This window comes from Tachysurus vachellii, chromosome 12 (genome assembly GCF_030014155.1).
Source record: "Tachysurus vachellii isolate PV-2020 chromosome 12, HZAU_Pvac_v1, whole genome shotgun sequence".
Lineage (NCBI taxonomy): Eukaryota > Metazoa > Chordata > Actinopteri > Siluriformes > Bagridae > Tachysurus > Tachysurus vachellii.
Genome location: NC_083471.1, coordinates 4,834,197 through 4,847,117, shown reverse-complemented (window position 1 = coordinate 4,847,117; position 12,921 = coordinate 4,834,197). Strand labels below are relative to the sequence as shown.

At 37.8% G+C, this 12,921-nt stretch overlaps 1 protein-coding gene across 2 annotated transcripts in view; it reads right to left on the bottom strand.

The window, feature by feature from the left end:
- Positions 1-5,447: 5,447 nt before the first annotated feature.
- LOC132855303 (capping protein, Arp2/3 and myosin-I linker protein 3-like) overlaps positions 5,448-12,921 on the bottom strand; it is a 49,139-nt gene continuing 41,665 nt past the window's right edge. Inside the window, exons 34-40 of one of the 2 annotated variants that reach the window (XM_060884168.1) lie at positions 12,616-12,817; positions 10,647-11,664; positions 10,386-10,501; positions 9,444-9,567; positions 8,049-8,120; positions 7,623-7,733; positions 5,448-5,937 (exon numbers count right to left, since the gene is read on the bottom strand). In XM_060884168.1, the coding sequence (XP_060740151.1) occupies positions 5,897-5,937; positions 7,623-7,733; positions 8,049-8,120; positions 9,444-9,567; positions 10,386-10,501; positions 10,647-11,664; positions 12,616-12,817 (1,684 nt within the window). In that variant the 3' untranslated portion in view covers positions 5,448-5,896. The remainder of the gene's footprint in view (positions 5,938-7,622; positions 7,734-8,048; positions 8,121-9,443; positions 9,568-10,385; positions 10,502-10,646; positions 11,665-12,615; positions 12,818-12,921) is intronic. The other variant, XM_060884169.1, reaches the window with a different exon arrangement.

Genomic DNA, 12,921 nt, shown 5'->3' with positions numbered 1-12,921 from the left:
CAGCACAATATGAGTAACAATAGTAGCTAATATGCTACTGTATGTATTTGTAAATTAATGCTTCAAATGGAATTGTCTTGCTAGCACAAATACAATACAATCTTAGAGAAGTGAGAAGTCAGAGCTCAGAATTTTGCCATTTTCTACTTTTCTACTTTTTACAGTTCAACCTGAAAATTGGAGAAAATTACACAATGACGAATGTAGTGTTTGTTTTCCTTCGCAAAATAACAAAAAATTCATTGTACATTTCCCAGACTAAAATATCTGTACAGTATAATGATTGATCTAAAATAAGCACTTGTACTGTAACACCTTCTACAGATTTGTAAAACTTTGACAAGCTTATTTTTAATGAACATCTAAAAAAACATCATGTACAACATGTACAAGCTTTATATACAGCATCTAAATATAAACCACAGATTTTCACACTTATGACAGTTTGAGAATCTGGTACATAGGCACTCTCATTTTTATTCACACAATTTTCCTATCATCAATAGCTTACAGAGGCGCTGATGTGTCAAGATGGTGTTTTTTATTATATATGGCCCCTAATAGAAGAATGAACGTTCTCAAAATTGAGTTTTTCAAGATCTCAAGAGCATGTTGTATCTTCAATAAAAACAGAGAAATCATTAGAATAAGAGTATTATGGAGAAAGGAACCTATGCATGGGGATGATTGGTGATTATACTGTACGCTTTGCTTCTATCTTGGAATGATGTATAAAGGCATACTGGACCAACTGTCCATCTGTTTTCATATCCTATACAGTGTCACAGTGACCCTGGAGCCTATCTCAAGGTTCACAAGGGCACAATCGTACACCCTTTCACAAACTATGGACAAGATGCCATTCAGCCTACAGTGCATGTCTGTGGACTATGGGAGGAAAGCAGATTGTCTGAGGGAAAGCATAGAGAGAACATGCAGCATAGAGAGAACATGCAAAAACAGTGCACATATGGCTGAGGTGGAGATCAAAACCCCAACAATGGAGATGCGAGGCAAATGTCCTATCCACTAAACTTCTGTGACCACCAAAATTGCAAACCTTTAGGGTTCATTCAAACTCGAGCCTAGACAATTTAAATTTACATCACAGTTTACATAGACAGTAATTTGTATTCAGATGAGCTACACACATGACTAAGAAGATTACATGAATTACCTGCATAAAGCTGAGGGTTGTCAGATTTTTTTTAAGTAAAATTAAGACATTTTTCAATAGAATATAGCAAAAAAAAATTTTGCGGTTAAATGTATGAGACAGTTTCTCAAAGAAAATAATTAAGACTAATACAATGATGCATGAACAAAATGACAAGACAAAACGTACATGGACAAAACCTTGAAATAATGATAGTGTAGTTCTCTATATTGTATTAGTATAATATAGGTGACAAACTTTTTTAATCAGGATATTTAATGACTTTAAATGCTCTACTTTCAGAATTCCTGAAAACTGTTATTGATCATAGGCTTTAAAATAACAAAAAATTTAGTGATCAGTTCTATTTACTTCTGTATGTTAAATATCTTTATATTTAGGTCCTGGATATGGATGACTAGGTGAAAAGATAGAAAAAGAGACAGAGAACATCCACGCAGCTGACTGTCACACCATCAACAAGCCTGTTTGTTCTGCAGAAATAAGATTTCCAGAATGTTAAGTAATGCATTTAATACCCGGTTCAAAATAGTGAACGGTCATAACATAATAAATGCTGGATTATTATCATATGTCACCCACATTTCATGTTTCACAGCTCAAACTTGCCCACACAGGTCAGCAGGTCTAATGATTGGTCTACTTTTCTTCTAGACATTATTACACAGCCAGTATTATGCTTTTCTAGCCGTATTGCGATAGAGATGTCAGGGTCATTGTTTGCTATCTTTTAGATTAAGAGCGCTATAGACACATTAAAATGGGTTTAATTTTTGCTGCATCAGTGTGATAGACTCAAATACAATGTAAGTTTTTATATGAGACTACCAGAAATCTAGTCAATCTACCGGTATAAAACTATGTCTAATCTAGTTAAAGGAAGCCTAAGAAAATCAATCAGCAATTAACTGCACACATAAACACCCACACACTTAACTCTTAAATAATACAACTTAATACTTAAATAGCTATGTAAAATGAAGAGGAAGCGAGGCAGAGGGACCAAACAGCCACAGAGGTCCTTATCTTCCCCTCGACTGACTCATCCCCTCACTAGGTGAAAGGGTATTACTGCTTGGTTGCTCCTAACAACCTGAAGAATGACTGTGAGATGACTGGGGTGGGTGTTTGTGTGCCTGAGATGTTGGAACATTTGCTCTTTGTTGGTATCTGCTGCCACCTGCTGGTGGCTCTACAGAATATCAGTTCCTATATATATATATATATATATATATATATATATATATATATATATATATATATATATATATATATATATATATATATATTATTGCTTTAATAAAAAAAAATGTTTGGAGGTGCTATGGGGAGCTTTGTTCTTTCTTGGGGATGCTGAAGCACCTGCTAGTTCCTCTCAGGCGCCGCCTATGCTAACAATTAACACTTGCTAGCAGTTTAGTATCTAGTGCAGATATGTCGCATATCACATACTGAATGTGTAAAGGTGCAGGTTAAATATGTATATATATATTAAATATGTGCAGAAACAATATGAAGTGTTTATACATAAATCTGTACATATTTATATACATGAATGCCTCCTTTCATTAAAAGGAAACTCTTACTTAGTCTATGTTGTCTATTCAGGAATAGTCAAAAAGCACATTGTCCAATTATCCTTACCCTCAAGTAACCCTTCTTGGTCCACAGATTTCCAGAGCTGCCATACAATCATAGCCAACACAGACTGTGTGGGATGTACCTGGATAGTGGGTTAGTGGTCTGGTACCAGCAGCTCACCTTTCACTTCTCTGAAAAAGCTGTATGCTTCGCTGAATGCTTTCAAAAATAAAATACTAGCTAGGATATGTTTTGATGGACACTACAAATCAGTATTGTAAGTAGTTCTGTGTAAAGGTGTCTGGGCATTGCTGCCAGTGTAACAAAAATAAATGACAGTGTATCTGAAAGGACATGATTTGAAGTTATTTCCAACCACGCAGCACTCTCCTACATCACCGCACAGTGGGTTGTCAATTCCAAGAGCCAAGTTTTGTTTTTGTTCACTACCAGGTCTACAGCAAAGTGAAACATTGCAAGACAAATTTTGATACCAGCTTGGATCTATAATGCACTTTTTACAGTGTATCCATGATGTCATCTGTTAATAACCCGAAACAGCCATATACATATGTTTCCTCAAAGACACATAAAGCCAGAAGCTGCTTATCTAGGTGAAGTTTTGCACATTCAGAGGAAGGTACTATCTGCGCATGATCGGCTAGTTTGTGATCGGCTAGAGAATGTGCCATCACTTATAACCATTAAACACGGATATATATATATTAGATATTGATCTTATGGTCCACTAGAAATGACTTGTAAAAATAAAGACCTACTGGTGGTTGTGCATTATTTCAGTAAGTGGCATAAGATATGTCCCAACTAAAGCTCCACATGTACTCATGGACTGATTGGGTACATCTTAGCAAGGACTAATCAAAAAAAGATTGGGTACACATCATCTTCACCTTATTGGGTACACCAGCCACTCAGAAACTTATTCAATAACTGCTGCCTGTACAATCCATATACAAACTTGACCATATGCATAATCCAGACGTTAAAAACTTTTATTGCCTGTATTATTGCTTATGAGACCAGTGTTCTGAATTGCCTTTAACACTAGGTGACAAGAAAGCACTGATTTGCTGCTGATTTGATTTGCACCTGCTGAGATGGATCTAAGAATAACTCAAGGCCCCACTAAAAACCCCATGTCAAAATGAATACATTGGTGGTTATGGATTATTGTAGCAAGTGGGATAAGACATGCTTCTTCAAACAACTAACTAGCTCCACAGATCCTCACCAAGGACTGATTGGGTACACCTCATCAAGGACTGATTGGGATACCTTATATTCACCTGATTGCGTAAACCAGCTTATCATTAAAATGATCCTTTTTCAAATATTAATTGCTGGCTATATCATCCACAAAAAAAAATAAAAAAATTAACCAGATGTATCAATACCTTAAAAATGATGATTGGCAGTATTATTGCTTACAGAGCCAAAGTTCTGATTTGTTATTCCCACTACATGACTGGAAAGCCCTGGCTTCACACCTGCTGAGGTGGTTTTGGGTATAACTCAAGGCTTAACTACAAACTAAATGTGAATATAGAACACTGAAATATTGGTGGCTGTCAGTGTGGATTATTAGGGTAAGACGTCTCTCCTTCAAACAACAAAAGCTCCACAGATAGCCCAGATCCTCATCAAGGACTAATTTAGTACACCAGTCTATCAGGTCCTTGTCCACAAAATACTGATACTACCTGCTGCCCATACATCTACAAACCATTTTAATTATATGCATCAGCTGGACCCTAAAAACAACAATTGCCTGTATTATTGCTTATGGGACCAGAGTTCTGATTTACCATTAACACTACAAACCAGGAAAGCACTTGTTTCACACCTGCTGAGGTGGCTCTCATGGGAGTTCTCTTAAGCCAGCCATGTAATCCAGAACACAGGCACAACAGCGTATCCAGAGGTAGTAGGTTCTGGTTTTTGTCTTGGGTTGATGTTAGGTTTGTTAAATTCACATAAAGGTGGAAGGTTCAGTGCTGCATACAATCAAATTCAATACCTCAGGGAACCTTTTCTGGTTCATGTCGAGCATCTTAGACATGCTTTGGCTAATGCAGGTTGACTCCTAATGGTGGACAGATTTGCCATTATGTGTTTAGAAGGATTCGATTTTTCATCCTTAAATGAATAGGTGAAGGTACGTTTCTTTTGGAGTTGTGTCATTCACCTTGCCCAACCCTTTAGGAACTCATATGTATTAAAAAATTTAAATGATGATGAACAAGCTAAACGTAAAAAAATACCCTGTAGTTTATTCCTGTCTGTTAAAGTTGAGTAGCATACTTAACATATCTACTATGTTTATTATCCAAGAGTGTTTCTAGCCAAAAACAATGATATTCTCTTAGGTTTTTTCAACATAAGTTTTTAATTCATATATATCCTCCTCATTTTGTACAAAATATATTAGACATCAGCTCAGGAAAGCAAATAGGCATAAATATCAACAAATCAAATTTCATAGCAAAGAATGCTAAGAGCGGTCATAGACATAATCTGTGAGCGCAAACATCAGAATATCTAGAGTTCTTTTTAATAAACAAATACAAATATATTTTTTTCCATTTCAAGTAAACACAGCTATAAAAAAATGAAAGAAAATAGCAATTATCATAATTTTGTTGTCATTAACAAATAAGAATTTATAATAATAATAATAATAATAATAATAATAAATTATTTAGACATTATTTTTGGTGCTTGGCCCCCTAGCAATAGTAAGCTAGCATTTGAGTTGCAAGCATTTTAGTCAACATATTACTACATTTTCGTGATACACTGTCCCATGTGACAAAGATAGCAATGCATGTAAAAAAAAAAATAAATAAAAGATACAAACTGAAAAAAGCCCTGCGAGTACACATTCATCAATGTCAACTCGAGTGCATATCGCTTTACATAAATGCTATCATCAGCCTTTTTGAAATACTGTCACAGTTCTGATCTCTGTGTAATCACAACTTTGATTTATTTATTTATTATTTTTTTTCTATTATTTCTTGATCACAATCATCCTCAACATTGTTGTTGTCGTCGTCACTGTCTCCATCATCCCTGTTGTCATGACAACCTCCTGGTCAGCCATCAGTGGGTAAGTGGTCACAAGGGCTCACTGTTACTAGGCAACGTTCCAACACTATCTATATAGATAGAAAGTCAGCAAAAGGGAAAAAATAAATGGGTGAAAAAAGTCAGTACTTCCAGAATAATTTAATCATAGCTAGTCTAATTACAAATACCTCATGGAACTATGGGAAGGAAAATTGTGAGTGGCTGTAATGAGTCTGTCTGTGTTTCTGTCCTGTTTCTGTCTGCTGTCTTTCCCGGTTGTTAATTGTTTGCTCCGCCCACTCTTTGGTTTCCATGGACATTAATTGTACTCATTCATCTCCTCAGGTGTGTTGTCTTTGTCTCTGATTGTCTCTGCTTTGTCATTGGTTCCTGTCAGCTATATATACTCTGTTTGTTCACTTCCCTGGTGTTGGTCGTTATTGCATGTTGGATGTTATTGTGCCTGTTCCCGTTTCCTGTTAGCCCTGTTTGTTGCCTTGTTCTGTCTGCCTGTCTGTTCAGCTGCATTTGTGTTTTGAATGATTAAAACTCAAAAATCTGCATTTGGATCCTCACTCGCCTTTGTCCTGCATCGTAAAAGTGGCACTCCTAAACAATAGTTTACTTTTGGATTATCTAAATTTGGGACTCTACAAATATCATTTCTGTCATGTTGATTCAGTAAATCGAATCCAGTACCCAGACATGTTTTGACCTGGACCACAAAAAATATTAATTTATTTCTTTAGCTCTTTTTAACAGTGAACATTATCACAAAGCAGCTTATATAAATTGTATGTAAAAATATATAAATGCATATAATAGTGTTTATGAATGAACAAAATATAGCAAAATACAAAATAATTTCCTTCTATTCCTAATAAATATATTTCCTATACATACATACACATTATATTATATTATATATATATATATATATATATATATATATGTATTTAAAGCCCACAGTCAACATGCCAATTGTAATATCTTGGTTATGTGATTCTAGCTTTTGATCTCACTTCTCTGGTGTTCTCTCTGGATTCTGCGTTTTATCTCCCCTTCTCTGATTGCTGATTGCAGGATCTTTGTCTGATCTTTTTTCTCGATTTTTTTTCTTTTTTCTACAAGACGTCTTAAGTTTTGGGTCTGTCTGTCTGTCTTTTTAAAAAAGAATCTCCACTGCCTGTCAGGAACATTACTCAAACTTGCTTTTTCACAAATCTTAGAGACAGTGAATTTTTAAAAGTAAAAGAATCTCTTTTCAATGAAACAAATTAGATGAGGAAATGTTGTGAAAACGTTGCAGAAGGGTTGTGCTAAATATCATTTGAACAACATGTTATTCCAATAAAGAACCCTTATAGTAAAGTGTCAAAACAGATACAAGTCACACGTTTGGCACAAAAATGTTTTTTTTTTGCCTAAAAATATTTCAGAATACTGAAAGTATATTTAATTTAAAAAACCTGTAAATTAAGAAATATTATTGTATATAAAATACTTTTATTTTCAATTAAATGATGTTCAATGTAAATGTGAGAGCATTTTATAAATATGTGATAGTATGATCTAAAGAGGAGAGCATTTTGTCTGAATGTGAATTTATCAGAAACAAGTGTGTGTCTGTGTGTGTGTGTGTGTGTGTGTGTGTGTGTGTGTGAGAAAGAGAGACAGAGAGAGACAGTGAGAGAGAAAGTTGACAGCATTTGTGTGAAGTGATCTGTAACACAAATCTGAAACACACACACACACACACAGTCACAAACAGTACCAGGGTGGTCCAGGGACTGGTTTCTGTTCTGAGGGGCTCTAGGTTTTTTCACAGGGGGGTTGCGAGGGATTGGGGGCTTCTCCAGGTTATTAGGGCTGTCCCTGTCTGTGCCTGTAGCAACAAACATTGCACAAGGACAAAGGTCAGGACACATACAGTCTCACACACAGACATGAATAACTTCTCACTTAAAATAAATAAATAAAGCACACACACAGTAATCAGCAAGACAAAAAAAAAACAACAATTCCAAATATTTGTCTTCAATATGAATGGTGTGTCTGAGGGTACAGGTGTAAATGTGTTCTATAGGTGTGTGTACATGTACAGCACACTAACATAGACACATATTGGAAGCCATGGTACAAAATTAATGTGTGTGTGTGTGTGTGTGTGTGTGGTGTGTGCAACAACCAAACAACAAACCTGTGTCACAGGACAAAGCCTTTCTGTTCCTCTGTGGTTTAATTGGAGCCTGCGGTCTCACACATTCCTCACCTGCCCACCATACATGTACACACAGAACTACTAATTACACAAGATTCATTTAGTTATCAAATAACATTACACTGAGAGTTAATAACTAACAGAATAAGTTTCAGTTTTTTTAGAAGTACATTTATCAAGTATTTCATTACCACTAAGGATAAACTACTAATTAGCCTGCGTTCCTTCAATTGTAAGTTATTTAAAAATGATTTAGCCAAACGTGAAAAAACATACATTATCTCTGGTTCTCTGACTTTTCAAAATATCCCCATATTAGCAATGAGTATCACTAAGTTGCATTGATTTACATGGTTTACAACTACTGTGTGTGGCAAGTTAAATAAAAATGAGGAATGGATGCATGAGGAAAAACCTTTATAGTCAGCCGATATTCCTACAGTTCATTTCTAGTCTACTAATAAGTAATAAAACTACTTTCACACATGCAGTGATTTATTCACTGCGTGTCGGCAGTCACTTTACTCTGAAGTAAACACACTACACATCTAGTCACCATATGATGCCTTTGCTCATGTCGCTGGAAGTCAGCCAGCTCTCATTCAAAATGAATGATCTCCTGTCGCTTTGTCACTGTACTGTATGTGTGAACGCATCATAAATGTATAATAAACTGCATTAGACATTATGCATCTAAAGAGATCTTAGTCAATTACCACAGATCTATTTAGCATTTAGTGTTCTGTTTGGACTTATTATAACAGTCCTAACATTCTTTATAAATTCTTTCATCACAAACAGCAAAATTTACAGTACAATTCTAATCAATGTTACACTTAAAGGTGGGGGACACGATGTTTGAAAGAAAAATGTTGACATTTGAAATCACCAAAACAAACACGCCCCTAACCCAAATGGGTGTCACCCCTGTTTTGATAGCTCCGCCCCACACATACATACATAACCCAGGCAACTATTATGGCGGAACCTGCTGGGGCAGCTGGCCGAGGGGATATTTTTATCAATACATGAACTCAATGAGTAATACTATGGTAATACAGATGTGTTTTTGTAGTACTGTGTGTTGTACTGTGAAAGGTTTAGCTCGGTTTCACGCAGAAGACAACGTTCAACACCTAGAACCCGAGGCAGAGGTAACAGCAGGTATCCGCCATGTCAATGTTTCAATCGCTTTCTGCTAATGTCAGACATGTGCACTGAACACTCTCTCCACCGCATATTGAAAAGACACGCCCCTTTCTGCTAATTGGCTACACGTTTGTTTTGTTTGTCGGCCCGACTCATTTTTCTGAAGCATTTCTCAAACATCGTGCACCCCACCTTTAATGTTGGCCAATAAAAATAAAGGCAGACCTTGAGTATGGGAACGTTCAGTCAGCGCTAAGGTAGGTTTTGCTGGTGCTGGTGGTGTAGCTGGCAGGATCTTCCTATCACTGGCTGAATCGGTGGGTGACAGCACATATGGAGTAGTCTTTGGCTATTTAGTAGGGAAAATGGCATCAAAATCAGTCAACATAGCATTTTCCACACTGCTACATAACCCTCACCATGTCAGATGTCAGATGTTAATATGTGAGTTGCTTGGTTGTATTTCTAACCAATACGTAGCACTGTTTTCAGTAGGGCTGATGGTTTATTACTATGTTCTGTCGTTATCTTTGATCAAACTGCCGAGTTTGGCCACAGCACAACATGCTTGAGCTACGGTTCCAAAATAATGGCAAGTATTAAGACTGTCTTTAGTAGAAGTTATATTTTTGCATCTTAAAATAGTTGCAGGATAAAGAAGAAGATCCAATAGAATGGAAAGTTGCACATCTCCAAATCCAAATCTCTCTGTGGGATACATGACCCCTTGCAAAGCGCCCAGTATGTGTGGGTCACTCCCAGGATAAATAATTTCCAGGTGTATGTTCTGCTTTGCCACAGTGACTAGGATCCTGCAACAGTTTTGGTTGATGCTCCATCGATGGTGTGAAAACGTCGATGTGTTCTGGGGTGCTATTTTAGTCTTTGTAACCCAATGGAATAATGTTTTAGAGCAGACCAAGGGTATGTAAAGTGTCGTTAGTTTTGCTGTTGTCTTAGACAGAAGAAGGTGATCAATTAATGCCTGTGTGTTTAATAAAATTAATAAAACTGTGTGCACAGATTTTCTGGAAGGTTTAAAAAAAACAAACACATGACTTGACATCAGGTTGTAATAATATTATTGCATTTGTAAACTGGATCCCTTATCAATAAACTGCTAATAGTGAACTATACCCTGAACTATACATACAGATACCCACATACCTTTGCTGGGATAGGTGGATGGTGTGTATCTGTTTCTTTTACCCGTTCCATCCCACCATCTTTGTCTTTCCTTTCCACTCGGAAACTATTACTATCTCCTAGTTCATCCTCTGTACCTAAAACACATATTTAAACACTCAAACACTTCCAATTAAGTATAATGTAATAAAAATGTCATTAGAAATGGTGTAACATTTATAAAAATGAACAGCCAATTCAAGTCTGTTTTCTATTGTAAATGTTTAGGAGATGTTGCAGTACCTGAGCTCTCCTGCAGAGGTCTCTGTCTGAGTTTGGCTAAACTGGGCTTACTGCTCTGCGGAGGTGGCTCCGGTTTGGATGGGCAAAGGATGAGACGCCCCACTGACGTTCCTCTGGTGCCTACCCCCCTACATCTCTCTTCTGATGGACATGGCTCAGTCTGGTGTTCCATTTGTGGATCTGACGGTGGGCTTCTGTCCATCGGATGCTCCCAGGAGCCTGAATCAGAGTGTGTGTCTGTGATTATAGATGCTTCACAGTGCATTCTCTTATCTGAATCTGTGCAGATTTCCTTCTCAGCAATGGGGGATGGCATCCTGTGCTGTCCGTGTGCATGTCTGTCTACCTGTCTGTCCATCCATTGCCTCTCAGACTGCCTGTCCACCTGCCTGAGGTCTGTCCACTGTGTGTCTGTCTGCTGTTTTGGCTCCGCCCACTTCCTCTCTGCCCCTTTTCGCATCTCTAACCACTGTTTCTGTTGAGCCTCAGCCTGCCTGTCGATCAGCCTCAGGGTGTGTCTGTCTAACTCCCTCTCTGAATGCCTGTCTGCCCTCCATAGGCTCTGCCTGTCTAACTCTCGGTCTATCTGCCTCAGAGCTTGTCTGTCTAACTCTCTCTCTGCCTTCCATAGGGTCTGCCTGTCTAACTCCCTGTCGATCTGTCTCAAAGTGTGTCTGTCTATCTCTCTCTCAGCAGGCTTATCTATCTGCCTTGGTGTTGTTCTGTCTAACTCTTTTTCTGTCTTCCTCAGGGTCTGTCTGTCTGCCTCTCTCTCTGAGGTTTTGTCTGTCTGCCTTGATGCTTGCCTTTCCAATTCTCTATTTATATGTCTCACAGTTTGCCCATCTGTCTCACTCTCAGATTTCCTGAGATTTTGCCACTCAAGCTCTCTATCGATTTGTCTTTGCCTGTCCATCTCCCAGCTCGCCTGTCTGTCTCCTGGCCGTAATGTCTGCCTATCAAGCTCTCTGTCAGCTGTTCCTGAAGATGGGTCATGGTCAGGCTCCATGTCAGATTTCTGTAATAAAAAAAAAAAACAGGACATGGTCAATATTTTGTAATGAAACAAAGGCCATATTTTAGAAATAATGAGGAACAAATCACCTTGGGATGTTACCTCCATTTTGTGTACAAGCCTGTCATTTATTATTTTCCTATAGCAGCATTAGCATTTGTGTGTATTCCAGACTTTTTCGATGTTACTCACCTATGAGAACCAAGCGAATACTTGGGGATTTAAAAAAAAGCTCTGCTCACTTGCACTTGACAGCAAAATTATTGTTGTTTTATCTGGTTTTGTATCTGGTTTTGGGGGGTTTTAGGATATGCTAATTGCTAACATACCTGAGCAGCTGGGATTTTTCATTTTTATTTGCTCAAGCTCTAACTCTGATGCGAACTGACAACTTTCCTGCTTGTCAGCTCAGAAACCCCCAGGGAATTACAGTAAATATGTCAACTTTCATGTGCTAGGATTCCACTATTAGGTTTAGTTTGATTTCACTAACAAATGGTCATTTATTTTCTTATTATTTTACACTTATTCTCATTTTCTCAGATTTATATCAAATTAATAGCTTGTGAAGCTTCACAATTCTTCACAGTGGCGGTTCTAGGATTTTCTGTAACAGGGGCCTTTAAGGGGCCACATGTTACATTCTGGGGCCAAGTACAGGGTACATTCAAGCATACAAAATAATTTATTCAGTACGGTGCAAATACATTTCGGCAGTCATTCCTTTTTCAAACGGCAATTGTTTGGGGGTGGAATTGCATCTGTGATCGTTGTGAAAAATTCTCCGGTCGCTCTTTTCGTCGACGATTGATGGAACGGGGGCCAATCAGGGGCCAATCAGATTTCAGCAGGGGCCAAAGTCCCTGCGGCCCCGCCTCTAGAACCGCCCCTGATTCTTCACAAACCTCAACAAACATTTTCCTTCAGCATGTTGGCTGTGGAATTAGACCGTACCATTTTGCCAGTGTAAAACGGGTGTTTGTTTGTCCTGAATGTGGAGAGGGGCATTCCTTGGACAGAGCGTATCTCCATCATTCCTACTCTGGGCTCGTCCATTTTCTGGTCCTCTACACTCCCATCAGCTTCACCTGGGCAGCTACCTCTACCAGGTATCCTGGGTGGCTGCAGTAAAGTGTAGACATTCTCAAGAGCATTTCTAGATAAAGTAAAAAAAAATGTAAGGTCAGTAATTGTATACATGTAATAAAATCCCTCTTTAAACCACTTCCTAAGCAAATATTTCCACAACCATGTACATTA